The sequence below is a fragment of the Delphinapterus leucas genome, chromosome 16, assembly GCF_059928025.1.
Source record: "Delphinapterus leucas isolate spDelLeu-1000000601 "Yukka" chromosome 16, BTC_Dleu_Yukka2, whole genome shotgun sequence".
Lineage (NCBI taxonomy): Eukaryota > Metazoa > Chordata > Mammalia > Artiodactyla > Monodontidae > Delphinapterus > Delphinapterus leucas.
Genome location: NC_143144.1, coordinates 52,494,782 through 52,516,699, shown reverse-complemented (window position 1 = coordinate 52,516,699; position 21,918 = coordinate 52,494,782). Strand labels below are relative to the sequence as shown.

Below are 21,918 nucleotides of genomic sequence, written 5' to 3'. Positions count from 1 at the left end.
AAAGTAGCTTGAATGGAAAGAAACCCAAACTCAAAAGGACGTGAGTAGATGGTGTAAGCATGTCAAAGCTTCCAACACAGTTCTTGGCACCTAGTAGGTAGGCTATCCATGTTAGTTGAATCTGAAAGTCTTAAGTCATTTAAAGATGATTTCTCAGTTACAGGAAAAGTCCATGTACTTTGCAGAAAAAGTAAAAAATACAGAGAAGCAATGACAAAGAAAATTTTAATTACTCATAATATCACTGTCCAAAATTAAGCACTGTTAACATTTTGGTTGAGCATATTCTGTTTTCTATGAGTGCACATCTTACCCCTAAAACGGGATCGCAATTTATTCTTCTTATTTTATGTTTCGCCATAACTTTAATTGGTAATATACACTCCTTAGCTCAACATAGGGTAGTTGAACACATACTGAGAAACTACACTGAGTTTTCTCATCTGCACAATATCATTTAATCCCAAGAACAACTTCACTATCTCCATTTTACAGGTGAGGGAGTTGAGGCTAGAACTTGCCTAGATTTGAAAGTGTCAACTCCAAAGACTATGTCCCTTCAGCTAGTTTTGGTTGGGCTGAGAGACTAGATCTGCTCTTAGTTGGATGTTTCCTTTAAAAAAATCAAGCCCAAGCATTAAGTACCTTCCCCAGTGATATTCAGCGTGAGTTTCTTTTTCTTTAATCACACCATTTTAACAAGTCCACTGTTTGACAGTGATTTAAAAGACACAGGGATTTTTGTACATTTTACGTTGTACATTTTGTACATTTTAATGGACTACTGGATAACTAAGTTGAGAGCAGAACGAGGACATGGGTTTTATAAAAATAATTTATACTAGACTTAGAAATTTAATTTTATGGTTTTAACTGATGGTCTAAAACCTCCCCAACCTGAACAAAATTCCAAAACCTCAGTGAGAGTAACTGGCCCGGGAGAATCATGAAACTTACAGTGTGATATTTTAACATTTTGGTTTTCACATCACTGCCAGAGGACGTCAGAACCGAGTCGAGGGATTTGGGTTGACCACTGGCTCTGTGGCTGACCTGCCACACAAGCAAAACAGGCCATTTCTGGCTTTAGTTTTCTCTTCCAGGGAGAAAAACTGAAGAATAGATCGAAATACAAAGTGCCTTTTAAGTGAATGCCTTCTCACTGTCTTATAACAGGGCTAACATGGTTTATTAACAACATTAGTTAGAGAAGCAGTCTACTGTGTGGTGCATTTGTGGGTTCACCCTAACCCCAAAATATAAAGCCAACTTCTGCTTGCTCAGGGCAAGGAAAGGGAGAACATGAGCCGATGCACCAAGCAGTGAACAAGATAAACATTTCAAATATATATGTTTGAAATATATTTGTGTGTATCTATATCATCTATATCTATATCTATCTATATCCACACACACACATTTGGAACAAGCCACAACGTTCTGCGCTCAGATTAACTGTATACAGAAGCCTGTAGAAGTGAAAGGCATCCCCTTCCCCGCAGCCCCGCTGTGCTGGCGCCCGGCCTGGGGCAGGTTTGCTGCATTCCCTCCTGGCCTGCACCCGCTACTTGCGCTACGGTGCTGCCTCCACGGCGCTTCGCCCGGGGCTCCTGTTAACGCGACTCAGACCAGCTGGCCAGGGTTCTCCGAGCGCCCCCAGAGGCCCGCGAGTCCTGCGTTACCGCCGTCACGTCCCGGGCGAGGGCTCGCGCCCCAGCTGAGAGCTGGTTGGTCGCGCCGTCGAGCTCGCGGCCCGGCGATTGGTCCCAGCCGTCGGCTCACGTGGTCCCGAGCAGATAAGCGGCCTCTCGAGCGCTGCACCCGCAATCCGCCAGAGCTGCAGCCAAGCCGGGGCTGCTGGGAGCCGGGTGCGAACTCGCGCAGGCAGCGGAGTCCCGCCGCCCCTCTGCCTAATGAGCTGCACCAGGTAGGTTCCCTGTAGATTCCCCGCCCCGGAGCACAGGGAGCGCGCAGCTGCAGGGAGGTTGGGCTGCGTTTTCCTTCTGTCAGCACCGCACATGAAGACCCTAGGGGAGGGCGGGTTGACTGGCTGCTGACTTGGAATCTGGCACCGGGGAGGCCTCGGAGGTGTGGAGATTTGCTCTGTGCTTCTTAGGCAGAGCTGATTTTGGTAAACGGCATCTTAAACCAGAAACTGTCTTAACGTGAGTCAGCTTGAGTTCTGATTCCCTCATGGATTCCGACCGTATCTCTTGGTCCTGCACAAATGTCTCAAGGACTCGGGCCGCTTAACTCGTGGGAATAGCACTCTGAGATTGCTGGTTGGGTAGTTTAGCTTTGGGAATAACTACAGGACGATGTTCGCATTCCTTGGTCCTCTTCCGTTCTTCTTATGACGGTTTGCCATAGAAAACTCAGTCTCAGAGTTTGAGTAAATGATTATTTTTAAACTCTGGGGCAGGACTTAAATTCCAGGGAAATCTCCGTATCCTTAAACTGTCTTTCTATAAGTGCAAAATATGAAAATACAAAACAAACCTCCCAAACACCCCCGCCCCCTGCAAAACTACTTAAATAGCTCCTCTAGACATAACTTAGCAGACCTTTCTAAAAATCCTGCCTGTTCACTATTATTAGAGCCACAAATATAACTTTCACTTTCATTTGTTTGTTCTAAGTTTGTAGGTCTCCCAGAAAAATCCCAAGTCTAATAAAGTAAATTCTCTGAATGTTCTTTTATTATCCATCTTATGATAATGACCATTTGCCTTTGTGCTTAGAGCTGCTGGGAAGAAAGTTACTAAAGCCAGACTGAGAAATGTCACATACAGTATACACACACCTCTTATCTGAAGGCTAGGATAGGGGAAAAATGTCCATAAGCTTGGCAATATACTCAGGGCTAAAGGCCAGAAAAAATATCCTTCTTGATGGATACTTCTTGATTTAGTATTGTGGAACATAGTTATGTTTAAATTTTAAATAGCTTTATTATCTTTCTGGTTATAAATATCCATTGCCAAAACATTAGAAAATACCAAAAAAGTACAAAGGCAAAAATAGATCACCCACCACCCAGAGATAATTGTTATCTTTTTGTTGTGCTTCCTATTACACTTTTCAACATTTGTAAGTTCATATATATAGCATATGTTGAAAACAGCCCCATTTTCAGGTCATCAACTTTTTCCACTTAAATGTGGACTTGACATGGATGTCTTTCTTTGTGAAATACAGATTAGGTAAAGTTTCTTTTTAAGTTCACTGATTGCTGACTTGCACTTCAGTGGGTTATTTGTGTAAAATGATGAAGAGCATGATAATGAAAGTGCAAAGATAATCCTCTGATTCACTCTTTCTAGCCCCTCACTCTCAAAACCATTCCATGAGAATTTTTATTGCTGTTTTTTTCTTTTTAAGTGGATTACTATTCCAGAGAAGTGTAATCAATTCAATAGCAAAATCATCAAAGCAGTTGAGGGAGCGCAGTTGAGGGAGAACTTTGGTTCTAGAGCCTATCTGGTCATCAGATCAGCTGGGAAGCTTTAAGAACATATTTACCCCCTTGTCCCCGTTCGCAGAGGTTCTGCATTAGTGGCTCTAAGTCCTAGGATTCGGCATTAAAGAAAAAGGAAGAAAACCAACTTCCTAGGCCATTGTGAACAGACAGGTTTGAGAACCACTGGTCCAGAGCAGACCAAATGGATTTAGAGCTGTATTAGAGATGATCGCATCCAAATCTTTTATGTCTCAGATGGAGAAACTGAGACCCCAAGTGTTTTAACCCATGGCCTATAGCCAGTCAAGGGTAGAGCCAAACATAAGATGCAGCTGTCATCACCTAATACTGTATTCCTTCACTACATATGAGAGCACCTCCTTGAAACTTACTGTGCTGGCTATAACTTAGCTAACAAAAATAGTACAGATATATTTGGGACCAGGCGAAGTGCATTCCAGGTGTAGATGATAACCTCTCTTCTTTTTGTATTCCAGAATGATCCAGGTTTTAGATCCACGGCCTTTGACAAGTTCGGTCATGCCTGTGGATGTGGCTATGAGGCTCTGCCTGGCTCATTCCCCACCTCTGAAGAGCTTCCTGGGCCCTTATGATGACTTCCAACGAAGAAATTTTGTGAACAAATTAAAGCCTCTGAAGCCGTGTCTCAACATAAAACAGGAAGCCAAAACACAGAACGACTGGAAGCCTTCACACAACCAAGCCAAGAAGCGGGTGGTGTTTGCGGACTCCAAGGGCCTCTCCCTCACTGCCATCCACGTCTTCTCGGACCTTCCGGAAGAGCCAGTGTGGGATCTCCAGTTTGACCTCTTGGACCTGAACGATATCTCCTCGGGCTTAAAACTCCATGAGGAGAAAAACTTGATTTTAGATTTCCCTCAACCTTCAGCTGATTACTTAAGTTTTCGGAACCACTTCCAGAAGAACTCTGTCTGCCTGGAGAGCTGCTCTTTGCAGGAGCGAACGGTGATGGGGACTGTGAAGGTGAAAAACATGAGCTTTGAGAAGAAGGTTCAGATCCGGATCACTTTTGATACCTGGCAGAGCTACACGGATGTGGACTGTGTCTACATGAAAAACGTGTATGGTGGCTCGGAGAGCGACACCTTCTCGTTTGCCATTGACCTACCCTCCGTCATCCCAACGAAGGAGAAAATTGAGTTCTGCATCTCATACCATGCTAACGGGCGGGTCTTCTGGGACAACAATGAGGGTCAGAATTATAGAATTGTCCACGCGCAGTGGAAACCTGATGGAGTGCAGACGCAGAGGGCAGCCCAGGACTGCACCTTCCACCAGGCGTCCCCCAAGGCCGAGCTGGAGTCGACAGTCTTCGGCAGCCCGAGGCTGGCCAGCGGGCTCTTCCCAGAATGGCAGAGCTGGGGGAGGATGGAGAACTTGTCCTCTTACCGATGAATGAAGCAACCTAGTGGCTGGTCTTGACCTTATTGCCCATGTAATTCTAGGTCTGTGTTGCTTAATATTAGGAAGGCATTGCTACTTTCCTTCAGTAGGTTTAGCTTGGAACTTTTGAGACCTGGCTACAAAAAAGATAGCCCCTTGAGAATTTAGTGTGGGGGTCTGTATGGATGATGCTGCCCCATTTTGCTGTGGAGGGTCAAGTAACAGCCTGGTAAGCCTATTTTTATAAAAGTAATACATTGTCAATGCCCATTTCTCCTTCCCTCTCAATTCACTGGCTTTCACGTTGGGCAAGAAAAGGTTGAGGAAGGACAGTGGATGGTGACAGAAAGCTGTGTTAATGGTATGAGGAATGTCTGAAAAGTATACCCAAAGGGCTCTGCAGCTCAGGTCAGAGTAGGAGCAAGAGGTCTGATACTTAACTGTCGGTGAGAAAATATAAGGTTATTTTGTGGTTTTAAGTTGGTTTTACAGTTCTCTCCCAGGGAAGTAATTTGTAGAGGGGAGAAAAACATCCATTCTATGTATTCTTGTAGAGAAAAACCCAAACAAACTTTAGGAGCGTTGGGTGGTACTGGGGAAAGTGAATTATAATTCTGGGGAATCAAGATTGATTCTGTTCAAACGTGACTTAACAAAAATCATGATTTGGGGAAAGCTTAAGCAAATCTGGCTTTGCAGTCCTAATGGGATAAGTGACCTTGCTTGTGATCAAGGTACCATGCTTGGGTTCTCAGTATAGATGCTGCCTGACCAAAATACCCATGCCATCATCATTGGCCAACAACTTGTAGGGACTCTGTGTCATGTCAAGGATCACTCTTTGCCAGTGCCTTGATTAAACCAGAATGTTGTAGTTGCTTAACCGGAGTGTGTGAAGGGTCATCGGATAACCTATGAGCGTTTGGCCTCATAAGAAGCCCCACTCTGTATGCTGGCATTCCTCCTGCAAAACTGTTGTATCAAGAGTGTTGTCAATGTACACAACTTGCGTCCTTCATATTGAAGGTGACTCATTTTTCTGCCGCACTTTTTCGATGTGATGTTGGAAGTGAGGATTGGCACTGATTCTCAATTTAAGAATCCAGTACCTTGCACATAAAAGTAGCCATTTCTGTTTCTTGCCTATATTCTTCTTGTTATTTTAAGTCTTCCTACCAATATCTTTAAAGTCAACATTTTTTTTTAATGGATGTGAATTGTTTGGGGTGTGTTGTAATATACTTGTTTTGGAGTGTGCCTAAATCCATTCTGTAAAATCTCCAGAACAGGAGCCTCTGAATGTTTGCTTCTATCATTGTGCACGTCCACTGAGGTGTTCCGAGAATGCAGTTAATTTTAACACGTGATCTGCCATGCTGGAAGCGTACTAGTGGAATAACTCTGCTGTGACAATATTTGAAGTTTGGCTAGCACCCACAATTTTTCTGCTCTAAATATTTCACTCTCCTATAGCTATCCTCTGTGAACTTCTCACTTTAAAAATAAAAATGTTTGATATAAGATCTGAGTATGTTTTCTTTCTCAAAGCCACAGTTAGTTAAATAAGAAACCATCAACTGATATTCTCCTGTTTTAAGAACAACTGAGCAAGGTTAGTTTGGACCAGGAATTGGATCCACCTGAAAGTATTCACGTGGTCCCAGTCTCATTAGTGAGAATTTCCACCTCCTGATCATTGGGGCTGGGGTCCAGGGGCAGTGACTTGAGCTGCTGGGACTGTCCCCCTGGCTGTCCCCATCTGTGCTGACTGCTCATAACGTGTACTCTCTGCTGGGTCAGGTTTATCTTGGGGACCACCTCTCGAGAGTCTTTGAAATGGGGGAAGGGATGGTGTGGGAAGTGGCTTCTACCTCCTGAGATCCGGCTCCCTCCTGCAGGGGCAAAGCTTGGAGCTGCATGGACGGTGTAGGGAGGGGCAGTGGGCATCAGTCCCAGACTGAGGGGGAGCTCAGCTCCTTGGGGTATGAGGCAGCAGGTCTAGGAACCAAAGTTGTAGTTTCAGTTCTTGCCTAAAATGCCAAAAATGTCTTCTGCACCGTGTAACTTAAGGGGGAATAAATGACCAACCTAGAAAGGCCCAATTATGAAAAACAAATTTAATCATATCGTAACAGCCTCTTGATCAGAAGTTGTAAACTATAGGCCTACAGGCTGTATCTGGCTGCAGATTTTTTTTTTTGATACTGTTTTTTGGTTTCTTTCTCTGTTTTATTTTTAAAGAGAATTTATTTCCAAGAGCAGACCATCAGCAGGCTACATTAAAAAAAAAAAATCTAGATTTCCTTTTTTCTGAAAAAGTTGCAAGGTCTTTCCTCATGGTGACAGTTACCTGGAGTTGAGTAGCAGCTGCCTCCTTTATAGATGGGCTATACTTGCTTTTTTTAAAAGTATAATTTAAAAAAAATTATAGCATTTTTTATAATAGTATACTTTATAAAAGTATAATTGTTTTACAATGTTGCTTTACAATGTTTACAGTGTTGTGTTAGTTTCCGCTGTATAGTGAAGTGAATCAGCTATATGTATACATATATCCCCTCCCTCTTGGACCTCCCTCCCACCACCGCCTCCCCCCATCCCACCTAGGTCTTCATAGAGCCCCGAGCTGAGCTTCCTGTGCATTATAGCATGTTCCTGCTAGTTATCTATTTTACACATGGTAGTGTATATATGTCAATTCTAATCTCCCAATTCGTCCCCCCCTCCCTTTCCCCCCTCCCCCAGTGTCCACATGTTCGTTCTCTATGTCTATGTCTCTATTCCTGCCCTGCAAATAGGTATATTAACGCATATACGTGGAATCTAGAAAAATGGTACAGAGGTACTTGCTTGTTTTGTCACCCCTGCTGCATTCTTCTGTGCTGTCTGCCTGACTTCTGTAGGCGCTGGAGTTCATGAAACTTACCCTGAAACTTACTCTGAAACTTACTCATGAAATTTTCTCTGGCTCTCTGTTCATGCTGACGGTTGGGTGAAGAGAGCCCTCGTCCCACAGGTTGGAGAAAAATTAAATATGGGTCTGACAGGGACCTTGAAGACCATGGGATGCAAATGTCTGCCTTTATTAAAGCCACTCAGATTCAGAGAGGGAAAGTGACTTGTTCAAGGTCCCGTGGCAGGTTGAGTTGGCCTGGAACAGTGACTTCCAGGCCGGACAGTGATTGTTTTTTCTTTTTAAAAATATTTTTTATTCTTTTGCTTTTTTTAAATAAAAGTTTTTGTTTTTGTAGACAGTGACTTTTTGCCTAGTGTTTTCCTTTCCACTTCTTCCTTGAAGTCTCCCCTGAAGACCTTCCCTTCCTAGCTGCCTCCTTCCTTTTTTTTAAATTAAAAATATTTTTTATTGGAGTATAGTTGATTTACAAAGTTGTGTTAGTTTCTGCAGTACAGCAAAGTGAAGCAGTTATACATATACATATATCCACTCTTTTTTAGATTCTTTTCCCATATAGGTCATTACAGAGTATTGAGTAGAGTTCCCTGTGCTATACAATAAGTCCTTATTGGTTATCTATTTTATATATGGTAGTGTGTATATGTCAATCCCAATCTCCCAATTTATCCCTCCCTACCCCTTTCCCCCCTGGTAACCTTAAGTTTGTTTTCTACATCCCTGACTCTACTTCTGTTTTGTAAATAAGTTCATTTGTACAATTATTTTAGATTCCACATATAAGTGATATCATATATTTGTCTTTCTTAAAGAGGGAGTGATTGCCAGGAAGGCATGACTCTGGTCAGCTCTTGCTGGTCACCTATGCCAGCTCCACCCACCACTGGCTTGTCCTGGGCTGCACGTGAACTGAAGGAGGAGAGCCTGGTCAAAGAGCAAGCTGTTCCTGAGTGTTTCCTATTGAACAGAATCAACCATATTTCACATCCTGATACCTCACCTCATAGCAGAAGCAACACTGCTTTTAAAGTTTAACATGGAGAATGGCTTGAATTTGGGGTGCATGATATTCTGTTCCAGAGAAATAAGGCTTAATTTAGTTATTTAAGGAAGGACTTTGCTCTCTTCTAGATTTATGGCTTTCCTTTTAGTTTATCCCCACACTGAAGGTCTGGAAATCCCTAGTGCAGTTAGCAGACTGTGCATCTTCATGGAGTCTGGGTGATCCTCCAGGCCCCAAAGAGAGAGCCTCCTTTTCAGCTTTCACCGCCAGGTTCCCCACAGAGTTTTTTTGTTTTTTGGTTTTGTTTTAGCAGCTTCTGGGAGTTGTGGCCTAAACAAACCCTCTAGATCGTGGGCAAGGATCCCAAAGTCAGAGCAGTACCTTATATGCAGTTTTGCTGATTTCCTGTCTCTGGACCCGTCCCTCTTTCTGCCCATGAGTGGGCACCCACTACTGGGTTTATAGGATCCCTCTAAGCCAGTGGTCCTCAACCTTGGCTACATATCAGAATAACCTAGAGAGCTTTACAAGGACTGATGCCTGCCTCCCTCCACCCCTCTCAGATTCTTTTGTAATCATTCTGGGCTGTGGCCTGGGTATTGGATAGTTTTGAGAGCTTCCCAGCTGTTTCCAATATGCATCAAGGTTGAGGACCCCTGCTTTTTGCTGCGGGAAGTGAAGTGTCTTCAACTTCTCCATTTCAGAGAAAGTCATACGTGGTTCAGAGGATTCGTCCACTCACTTCTTTTTACAGACAATGAAATGGAGGCCTAGAGTAGTTCAGACTTGCTGACAGTTACAGAGATAGTACGGCCTGGCCCCCTGACCCCTTCTCCCAACACCCTTGCCCCTGCGCATATCCCCTCCTGCTAAACAAGCTGAACACGGACTTCTTAGTTTTACCAATCTTTCCACTCACTTTTCTCTTCTTTGATCTTTTTATATGGTGGTATGTTAATGAGGAGGCCTTTAGTTGCAAGGGACATGATCCTCTGACTCAACGAGCTTAAACAATAAAGAAAATTTGTGATCTCGAGTCCCAAGGTAGGGTGTTTTCCAAGTTGGTTAATTTAGTAGCTTTAAACTCAGGTTATTTTCATTTTTTGTCCTCCCATCCTCATTACTTTTGATCGTGCCTGTGCTGACTTGCTTCCTAATTATAAGAAAGCTGCCACAACTTCCAGGCCTCATATGCAGACACAACGCCACTGAGTAGAAGCAGCAGCCCATCTTTCTTGTGTCATGTTTTATGAGTGAATAGACATTTCCCAGGAGTTCATCCCACCTTCCACCAAAGGCTCCCCTCCCCTCACTATGTTTCACTGACTGGAATTAAGGCACATGCCTGTGCATAAGCCGATCCCTGGACAGGTGAATGGGACTCTATGATTGGCTCAGAGAAGTAAGGAATCCTCCCTCCCCTTCACCACCACCCCCCCAACCCCGATTCCAACCAGAGGCTGGAGGACGTGCAACTTCTGAAACTCAAAGCTGTACGGAGGAAGGAAATATTGGAACTTCATCACATAGGTCCCCTTGGTACAGCCTTTCCTAAATGGTTGAGGCCCAGTGTTTCAGTGGCAACTTATCTCCAGGTGTCATTGTTCTTATCTTTAAAACGGGGATAACATTCAAACCTCATGAAGTGGTCGTGAGAATAAAATGAGGTCATATGGATGAAGTACTTAACAATGGTAGGTGGTAAATAAGTGTAAGTTGTTACTAAAATTAATACCCAGTGGTAAAAAGTTTCCTCACAAATATTCATTCTCACAGTGTGTTTCTTATTGAAGATGAATATCAATTTTTGAGATTCTTTTCTCAAATAAGGACTGCTAGTACTAATATTCTGTGTTCCTGGCTGAGAGTATCTGAAAGAGCTTGGTATAGTAAGTAGTAAGAGTCACTCCCCATCCAAAAAATACTTCTAGAACACTAGCTATGTGCTTGGCATTGAACATATAGTGATGAACAAAACGAACATGGTTGCTGCTTTCATGGAGCGTGACTACTGGAGACATTTACACATCTCTATAATTTTGTAGTAACACCCCTGCTGGGTAATTTTGGGCAAGTTGCACTACCATCCTAGCCTCAATTGAATTCTGTGTGAAATGAGTTAATTATTTACAGGGTTGCTGTGAGGCTTAAATAATAATAACAATGGCTAACGCTTATATAGCAGTTACTATATGCCAAACATTGTTCTGGGTACTTTACACATATATTAACTCATTTAATTTTCACAACTGCTCTATCAGGTGGTTTTCTCCTTAGTTTCATTTTACAGATGAGGAAACTGAGGCACAGGCAAGATTTGTGACTTGCCCAATGTCAAATATTTAGTCAGTAAGTATTGAAGCTAAGATTGGAGCCCAGACTTAAAGAGTCCATGGTCATCACTTCTATACTATACTGCTTCTCAAAACTCTTTATTCACAATATGCCTTTTAGTTATTTTGTCCATTTCTATTTAATACAATTTTGGATAAAGTTGAGTTTATGTCTACCATTTTATTATTTGTTTTCTATTAGACCCCCTTGTTTTATGTTCTTTTACATTTATTTCTTGGCTTCTTTTGGATTAATCTATTATTTATTTATAATGGTTATAATTTATTTTATTTATTTATTTTTTGGCTGCACCAAGTGGCTTGCAGGATCTTAGTTCCCTGACCAGGGATCAAACCCATGCCCCCTGCAGTGGAAGTGCAGAGTCCTAACCACTGGACCGCCAGGGAACTCCCTAATCTATTTTTTAATGATTCCATTTTTTTTCCAGTTTACTAACTTGTTTACTGTTCTTTTGTTGGTTACCCTAATAATTACAACACACATTATTATTTTTACCACTTTTTAAAAAAAATAAAGCTAGGACCTTAAAATACTTTGCCATCCGAACACCTTTTGCATTGCTATTTTGCATTTTAATTCTAAATATATTTTAAACCCCACGAGATGTTGTCATCATTGTTTTCTTCAGTTATTTTATATTTATCCATATCCATTTACTGCCTTTTCTGTTTTCCTTCTCTTCTTGTATTTCTGTGTTTCCATCTTGGATCACTTTTCCTTCAGCCTTAGGGAAAAGCCCTTTTAGTATTTCTTTTAGTATAGTTATTGGTGCAGAATTCCCTCTTTTTGTTTGTTGAAGACATCTTTAGCTTTCTTTTTTTTTTTGCGGTACGCGGGCCTCTCACTGTTGTGGCCTCTCCCATTGCAGAGCACAGGCTCCAGACCTGCAGGCTCAGCGGCCATGGCTCACGGGCTCAGCCGCTCCATGGCATGTGGGATCTTCCCAGACTGGGGCACGAACCCGCGTCCCCTGCATCGGCAGGCAGACTCCCAACCACTGCGCCACCAGGGAAGCCCCAGCTTTCATTTTTGAAAGATAGTTTCACTAGGTGTAAATATCTAGCCAGGAGTCTAGGTAGGGATTAGAAAATCATCTGCTAATTATTTCTTTAAATATTTCTTCTGTCTCGTTTGCTATCTCTTCTCTTTCTGGGACTCCAATTGCATTTATGTTATACCCTTTCACTCTGCCCCAGTGTTTCATCCTCTTTTCTCTATTTCCCATTATTTTTCTCTCTGGGCTTTACTCACATATTTTCTATTCACTAGTTCACTTAAGCCTCTCTTTTGCTGTGTTGAACCCTGCTTTTAAATCCATTCTTGTGCTTTTAATTTCAGTTATTATCTTTTTTAGTTCTAAAATTTCCATTTAATTATTTTTGATAGTTTCCAATTCCCTGTGAACTTCTCCATATTTTCATCTATTTTTCTACCCTTTCCTCTATTTTTTTGGAAAATATTGATAGTTACTTTAAAATAATTGTCTGCTAATTCTAATATCTAAGTCTCCTTTGGGTCTGATTATATTATCTATTTTCTTCTTGGTTTTTATTTATGTGGTCTTGTCTTTTGGCATCCTAGTAACTTTGGATTGAATGACAAGTATTGAGTGCAAAAAGAAAATAGATATTATTAGTAGTTTTTTAAAAATAGAGGAAAAGATGGAGAAAATAGATGAAAGAGAATTTCACCAGATGCACAATCTTTCTCCAGAGAGTATTCACCCTTTCCTCTGCTAGACATACAGGGTTAGGACCAATCATCCTAATCCATTCAGGAATTGAGCTGAATGAAGGCAGGATTGCAGTCATGTTAAAGATTTTTTATCTTTCGTTCACCACTACACTTAAGTTGTGGCCCTCTGAGGCTGAGAGTTTGGTGTATACAGCAGGATTCCTCCTCCTGACAGGTTTTAAACTCTAATCCTTGTCTTCTCAGCACCCCTAGACTGTCAACATCTCCACTCTGCTTTTGCGGTAAGCTGTTTAGCCTCCTGCCCTTTGTAGCTTTGAAATTTGCCAAATATCTTGAGTGGAAAATGAACTGAGTGTCAGGTTCAGTTTTATACACACCCTCTCACCAGAATATTGACGTCTGAACTCTTAAATTTTCTTTTTTTCCAGCTCCTTGAGGCCATCAATACCTCTGTCAATGCCACTGGTCTTCTTCCAAGGCAAAGTTCAGATTTTCAGCTTCTTGCCCTTGTCCAGAATCAGCAAACAAATCCTGGTACAAACAGCTGCAGTGTGTTAGCTCACTTTAGCCATAAAATCTAGTTGTTTTAGTAACTTTCCAATGCTTTTAAACAATTTGTTGGTATTTTCCCCTAGATTTTCTTGTTGATCTTCATGTTAGTAATGGTCTGCCTCAAGTTACTCTATCATATTCAGAAGTGGTGGTCTATCTGATCTTTAATTCTCTCTGTACAGGTTCTCCTTATTTCAAGTCCCTGGTTGTCTCAACAACAGCTCGATGCTTTCAGATTTTTTTGTTGTTGTTGTCATATTTTATATGGCTTTTCTAGTTGTTCTCATTAGGAATGTTGGTTTACTGCAAGCTCTTCTCTCATAACTTTATACAGTTTATTGCCTCACCCTATGTGAATTTCTTCTAGAAATCTAAGGAGAGGGCATAAGTGTACTTTGTCATTGTAAAAATTGAAGAGTATAACCAGGATCCTAACCTGGCTAGAAACCTATTTCACCTTTGTCCTCTAGAAGCATTTCAGGGATTGTTCTAATACCTAAAGAAGTGCTTCATAGCAACCCCAAAGTTATACCCTGTACAACATGACCAAGATGAGAATGGCCTTGAAAATGTAAAAAGTAAATAAAAAGTCTAGATTATTCCCCACCAAAACTCTCCCACTACGAAACACCTAAAAGTGATAGATAAAATATTTTCTACTTACATTTATAAAAGCATTGCTAAGCTGGGAAGAAAGTAAGGCTGGCCTTAAAGGCTTCCTCTGCCCCCTGAACAAAAAGCAAAAGCAGAACTCTAGAGAGGTAAATGGCTGGCACCTGTGCTGAAGTCACCTGTTAATCCCCAGGTGACCAACATAGTTTTTTAACATCTACAGCTGCTATGAGGAAAGAAGCTGCATTAAGGTGGGGGTGGGGTCACAGCGAATATCTAGTATAGCCAGAATCAAGAAAAGATACACCCTTGGTACGAAGGGGATAAAACCCTCTTACAAAGAAACACAACTAAGAAAGATGCCTCTACCTCTGGGTAGAGGGAAAAAATACCTCCTCCTAAAATTCATAACCGCATTCTGGCCCTCATCGGGATTTGCAATCTGAATTCACATTCCTGTGTTCTGAAAAACCTGAAGCAGAAAATTTATTTAAAAATGGCTCCTGGTTGGGCTTCCCTGGTGGCGCAGTGCTTGAGAGTCCACCTGCCGATGCAGGGGACACTGGTTCGTGCCCCGGTCCGGGAGGATCCCACATGCTGCGGAGCAGCTAGGCCCGTGAGCCATGGCTGCTGAGCCTGTGCGTCCGGAGCCTGTGCTCCGCAATGGGAGAGGCCACAACAGTGAGAGGCCCGCGTACCGCAAAAAAAAAAAAAAAAAAAAAAAAGGCTCCTAGTTGTAGTACCCACAGGTTTTTGGTAGAAGCAAATATAAGTGCTCTGTGTAAGAGTGTACTTTCAATATAAAGGCTCAAAGAATTTTCATCAAACATGAATTCACACCCAGTGCAATAAAAAGACAAATCTTCGACAAGAGGCATGAAGATGAAAGTGAGAAAACTAAAAAAAATTGGGACTTAAATAAAATGTCATAAGTGTAGGTAATGCATAATTTAAAAGTTAATATAAGGGCATTGTGAATAACTTTATACTAATAAATCTTAAAGCAGATAAAATAGATGCATTTCTAGAAAAATGTATTGTTTCAAAATGATCTCAAGAAGAAATAGAAAACTTGGGTAGTCTATAAACATTTAAGATTAGTAGTTTAAAATCCATTCATAAGGAAAATACCTGGCCCAGATATTTTTTACAGATAAGTAGTATCAAACATTCAAGGACCAAATATTTCTAATCTTATATAAAATATTCTGCAGTATATATAAAAAAGAAGGAACATTCCCTGACTCATATATAAGTTAGCATAACCTTGACACTGAAACCTTACAAAGACAGTATGGGAAAGGATACCAATTTCACTTATAAATATTGAATAGATGCAAACATTTATAAACAATAACTTATTAAAATGAATCCAAAATATATAAAAAGGTAATGTATTATAATCAAGTTGGGGATATTTTAAGAATGCAAGATTGGTTCAACAGTAGACCAAAAATTACTATAATTTGCCACATAAACAAATTAAAGGAATAAAAACATGATCAGCTCAATAGATACCAAAAAGTGTTTATAAAATTTTATACCATTAATGATAAAAAAAACACTACTCAAACTAGGAATAAAGGGAAATTTCCTTAATTTGAAAAAAAGGATGTTGACTAAAAATAAAAACAATTAAAACCTACCACAAACATCATACTATGGTAAATGTTGACACTACTTTTAAGATAAGATCCTCTGTCACCACCTCTTTCAAACATTGTGCCAGAAATCTGAGCCTGTGAAGTAAAGCAAGAAAGAAATAAACATGGGATTGGAAGGAAAGAAAGAAAATTGTCCTTATTTGCCTGTACAGAAAATCCAAAAGAATCTACTAGTAAATTATTAGAATAAGTGTGAGAATTTAGCAGTTGTTGGATATAAGATTGTGGTAGTTAGCCTACAAGACAGCCCCAATGATCCCCACCTTCTGAGATTCACTCTCTGGTAGTCTCCTCCCATATTGTACCAGAGTTGCTCTGTATAACCAATAGAACATAGCAGAAATTTATGGTATGTCACTTCCAAGATTAGGTTATAAAAGACACTGTGGCTTTCATCTTAGTTGCCCTTTCTCTCTCTCTCTCCCCTCTTCTCCTTCTCCCCTCTCTCTTCCCCTCTATCTCCCCTATCTCTCCTTCCCTCTCCCTCTCCCCTTTCTTTCCCTCCCTCTTCTCCTCCCTCTCCCCCTCCCTCTTCCCCACTTCTCTCTCTCTCTCTCTCTGAGAAGAAGCCAGTGCTGGAAGAAGCCAGTTGCCTTGGTATGAACATCCTTCCTGGGTAGGCCCACATGATGAGGAACAGAGGCCTCTGAACAACAGCCCTGTGAGTGACCTTGGAAATGGATCCTCCACTCCCAGTCAAGTTTTCAGAAGACTGCACTCCTGGATGACATCTTGATTATGACCTCAGAGACCCTGAGCCAAAACTGCCCAACTAAGTTCCTCCTAAATTATTGACTTTAAGAAACTATGAGATAATAAATGTTTGTGGTTTTAAGCCACATTTAAGGGTAATTTGTTACTCAGCAATGATCAACATCCAAAAGTGAACTGAATATCTACAGATAAAGCAATAAAAATATTCCTTTTTTAAAAAAGGAATATTTTACAATAGCAGCAATAATATAAAAAATTCCTTGGAATTCCTTGGAGTAAACATAACAAAAGTTTCTACATGTTTATGGTGAAAATTAGAAATATACTTTGAAAGGCAATAAAGAGATGTACAAATGAATAACTCTTCCATATTCATTGTTAGGAATGTTTAATATCAAGAAGGTACTTGTCAACTATTTTAAGCAATGCCAATCAAAACCAAGATACCAATAGTTTTTTGTTTTTAAGGAACTACACAAATTGCTTTTAAAATTTGGGTGGAAGTAAAAGAGCCCCAGTGAGAGTCAAGAATGTCCTAAAGAAAAAGAACATGATGGGGGAGCAAGAGGGGGGCTTGCTGTAGCAAATACCAAGATTTCTTATAAAATTATAGTAACTAACAGTGTGGGGTGTAAGCTCAGGGGTGGACAGATTTCCAGTGGAACAAAATAGAGCACCTAGAAACCAGCCCACACATATATGAAGACTTAGGACAGAGCTGGGAATGATGCTAAGTGGGAAGAGATGGACTTCACAATAACTGATGCTGGAACAAATGGTTAATCACATGGAAAAACATGAAACTAGGATGCTTCCTCATGCCTTGCACCAAAAGCAGTTCCAGGGGGTTAAATAATTAAAGGGGAAAGGAAAAGCTTTTAAAATTTTTTGAAGAAAATATAGAAGGCTTTTAGGACCTTGGAGCCGGAAAAGATTTCTAAGATAAAGAAGAAACACAAATCCAAAGGAAACAACTGATAAATTTAACCACATTAAAATTTAGAATTTTTTAAAATCAGAAGACAATATAATGAAAATGAAAAGATGGGCTACCAAGTGGGAGAAGCTATAACTGACAACGGATTAGTATCTAGAATATGTACAGAACTCCGATACCTAATAAGGAAAAAAACCCATAGAAAAACAGGCAAAAAGACCTGAGTAGGCATTTCCCAGAAGAGAAAGCATGAATGGCCAATAAACATATGAAAAGATGATCAACTTCATTAATGATCAGGAAAATGCAAATTAAAACTGAGATATTATTTCATATGCACCTGAATGGCAAAAGTGAAAACATTGTAAACAGCAAATATTGGTGAGCTTGTGGACGGTGGGCCTCATACCCTGCTGGTGAGATTATAAACTGGTGTGACCACTTTGGAAACAAGTTAGCATTGTAAAGTCAGCGATGCACAGCAATTCCACTTCTATATGTATATATCCTACAGAGAAACTCTTGAGTGTGTGTATCAGGAGATAGTTAAGTATGTTTATAACAGTATTATTTGTAAAAGCAAAAATTGAAACCAACACAAATATCCACTGAGGGTACATTGGATAAATAAATTCTATTTAAGTGAAAATGTATGGCAGCTACTCCTACCAATACAAATGAATCCCACAAACATGAAGTTGAGCAAAAAAGCAGATTACAGAAAATACCTACAGTATGATTCATTTACATAAGGTTTAAGACCACACACAGCTGAATATATGGATTTTTTACAAATCCATAGCAAATTGATATGTATATCTAATAAGGGAAACATAGGAATAATAAGTAGAATTTGGCATAGTGGTTACTTCTTGGGGAGGACGTAAATGGGAATGGGGTGGTGTATAAAAAAGGATTCAAAAAGGTTATTAAGGGGACTTACTGGTAGCGCAGTGGTTAGGAATCCGCCTGCCAATACAGGGGACACGGGTTCGAGCCCTGGTCTGGGAAGATCCCACATGCTGCAGAGCAACTAACCCCGTGCGCCACAACTACTGAAGCCCGTGTGCCTAGAGGCCATGCTCCGTAACAAGAGAAGCCACCACAATGAGCAGCCTGCGCACCACAGCGAAGAGTAGCCCCCAGCTCACCGCAACTAGAGAAAGCCTGTGCGCAGCAACGAAGATCCAACGTCGCCCAAAAAAACAAAGTTAACATTTTATTTCTTAAGCAAAAATTTCTTGTATACACATTATATATTTCATATGTAAATAATACTTTACAATAAACACTGTAAACAAGTTTTGTTAGTACATATATAAGCACACTAGGAACTTTCCCATTTGCATGCTAAATAGAACTTTTATTTTCTTTTCAATTTTTGGGGGGGCGGTTAGTGATGATCTCTTCCCTATGTAACCCTTGAGAATAATAAATTGTTTGGGAACGTCTGGGTTTTTAAAGCATTGTTCTGCCAGCCTTTAAGATGTGGTTTGAATTCATGACAAAGGACCTTTTTTTTTTTTTTAATTTAGTTTTGGCTGTGTTGGGTCTTCGTTGCTGTACGTGGGCTTTCTTTTTAGTTGCGGTGAGCAGGGGCTACTCTTCATTGCCATGCGCGGGCCTCTCATTGTGGTGGCCTCTCTCGTCTTGGAGCACCGGCTCTATGCGCGGGCTCTAGAGCACAGGCTCAGTAGTTGTGGCGCACGGGCCTAGTTGCTCTGCAGCAGGTAGGATCTTCCTGAACCAGGGCCATTTTCATATGTTTTTTTTCTAAAGTTTTGAGATGTCAGATTGTGTCAAGTTGAGTAGAAGTTTTCTTTGCGTTCTCATTGCTACTGCAGAAATGAAAATAAAAGCTAAATCCTTAGGTGTTTCTGTTAAGGACCAGCTATTCTCTAGGTTATTGGTGCTTACACCAGGGGTTCTAGGTGGCAGAAAGACCAATCCTATGTAACATGGTAACCACCCTCCCTTAACATTCTAAATGGTCCCACCACCTGCAACTATAGGCACCCATATCACTCTGCCTTTCTGATTTCTAGCAGAGTCTCCCAGCCTTCATCTACATTAAGAGTGTGTCAAACCCTGGTAGAGAGAGGCACCTCCCATCTTGGGATCAGTTCCGACTGTACTATATCATCATCTAGTTTCAGTGTGCTTGGAAACAATGATCAGGCCACGCCTATACCCCAAATTTGCCATTATAGCAACGAAAGATATAGGTGCTACATACCACCGAAGGATACAGTCGTAAAGACAGCCACAGGGGCTCCTAGCCATTTGCTGTTAAAACTTCTTATAGCCCCTTAGCCCCGCTCAGGCTTTGTTACTGGGTCTAGGTATTAACAGCTCCTGACTGGTACGGGTCCACTGAGTCAGATTAGCTGGTGAGTCACAGGTTTATACCTGCTCCTCCAGTAGATATTTTATCCTGGCCATTTACAATGCTGGCCAGATTCACAGTAACTAAAAATGGTTATAACCAGAGACATACAAAGACTTAAATGTTCAGTGTGTACACTGTTGGCTGCTGTAACTTTGAAAATTAATCTTTGGATATACCCTAGTTAATAGTCTATAAACTACTTGTTTACACGTCTGCTTTGGGATTTATGATACACTCCCTTCCCTGTGGAGGCTGATACTCTGGGCTCTGACCATTTCGGTCACGGGGAATCAACCCTAGCATATAGCTGGAGTTGTCATTTTGTTGCTACCAGTGTCTTGGCTGGCAACTGAAAAAACTGGACACAAATCCCCAAAGCAACCATGTTGGTAGCAGACAACAAATATTCTACATGCACATTTAAACTCTTTTCATGACAACTGTCATTATCATAAAATTGCTTTCTTTTAGAGCTTTATATTGAAAGTACGTTATTTAAATGCCACTTGAGCGGTCATCATGTTTAAGAGGCTACTGCAGGTGAATGCCGCCACTAGACGCCTGTGATTTAAGATATGATAGGAAGGTAGAGTCTCTTATTTCTCAAATGCGCTTTTTGTTTTTCCAATTTCCAAAGTCTGACCTCTCATCACAAACAGGTTTCATTTTTACATGTATATTATTATTATTATTAAATTTTAGCTGAAGGGCCCCAGACAGAGATGAACCAGGTGCTGAGGAAGGCAGGGCAGAGGAGATGATTCCGTATTTTAACTTACTAGGACATGAGAAAATGATGGTACCACCGGCTCAGTGGGGAATTTCGTGAAGTATGAGAGGAAGATTGTACTTTTGCATAGACTGAGTTGGAGGTGACGGTGAATCCACAGACATTTTATGTATAATTGGTAACACAGATGAGTTTAGAGCTGGGCATACTAATTTGTGGAGAAGGGAAGCAAGCTCCCTAGGGAAGATTTTTCCTTCTAACTCCTATCCACTTGTCCCAGTTTTGCCTTTTGGTGCTCCACTAACAAGTGCATGATACCACCTTCGGCCCCTCTGCCCTCAGTCCCTGCACCTTAGAAGGTCCTTCTCTGACCCTCTTCTAGCTATACCTCTTCCCATAGGGTGAGCAATCCGTGAGGCCAAGGGGATGTGCCCACCTGAGCCTCTGCACATCCCCCATCTAGACTATGCTCATGGCACCCCTGGACCCTGGAATGGTTTCGCCAATTGAGCCCACCTCCAGGGCCCGTGCTGGCCTCTGCTCCGAGTGTGTCTTCCTGAGGATGGTCTGTACCGCCAGTGGCTGCACCCTGGGTTCTGGGAGGTGGCTGTTTGGAAGATGGGGTGGGGGAGTTCACGTGGACAAGGCTTGTGGGTTGGAGTGTCCACTGCATAAGGATGAGGTCCCCAGTGCTGCAGGCCAAAGTCAGGGTGGGAAGAGAAGGGGCCTCCAATTGCATCCTTGCCCCGGGGCCCTGGGAATCTTTAAGGCCTTTAAGCCCACTTACTCTTTCACATCTCAGCCCTTTAATTCCTCGAGGATTGTCAGCATCCTCCTTTCATGTTTACTCACTGCTCTTTTATTGCATGCCTGGTGTGGAGAGAGCTCTCAGCTGTGTGCTCTGTGACAGGGCAAACCCAGCCATAGCTCTTCCACCTGTCTTTGCTCCCATGCCCTTCCTCACCCTGGTTCTTTGTTCCAGCTGCCCTCCAACTCCTCTCTTAGGAAGGGGGGTGGGGCAGGGTGTTGTCAGTTATGGGGGGCACAGAGAGGAGGTCATGGGGCAGTGGATCAAGGCCAACCTCCAGAGAGTTTTACAGGTTTGTCTTGGGTGCCAAAGGATTCTTAGTAAGAGAACCTCAGGGCAGGAACTGAGAACATAGGTGTTATAGTCATAGAGATCTGGGTTCAGAACTCAGCACCCACACTCTCCAGTTAGGATCTCAGTCAAGTAACATAACATCAGAGCTCCCCTTCCCTCATCGACAAAATGCCCCTGTCATATTGACAACTCAGGATCGTTACAGAATTTAAATGAGATCATGCGTGTCAACCACTTAGTGCAGTGCCTGCAACAGAGCAAATGTTTAATAGATCGTGGCTCTGATTATTAGGGGTGTGCAAATAATGGTTTAAGAAATACATGGCCTGAACCATAGGGGCTTCTTCTGAGTAGCACAACCTGAAG

At 41.6% G+C, this 21,918-nt stretch overlaps 1 protein-coding gene across 1 annotated transcript; it reads left to right on the top strand.

Annotated features, from left to right (window-relative positions):
• The first annotated feature begins 1,839 nt into the window (after nt 1-1,839).
• PPP1R3C (protein phosphatase 1 regulatory subunit 3C) lies at nt 1,840-6,688 on the top strand. Its single transcript, XM_022569358.3, has 2 exons — nt 1,840-1,927; nt 3,958-6,688. The coding sequence occupies exons 1-2, from the start codon at nt 1,914-1,916 to the stop codon at nt 4,895-4,897; spliced, it is 954 nt and encodes a 317-aa protein (XP_022425066.1). The 5' UTR covers nt 1,840-1,913; the 3' UTR covers nt 4,898-6,688.
• The last annotated feature ends 15,230 nt before the right edge of the window (nt 6,689-21,918 follow it).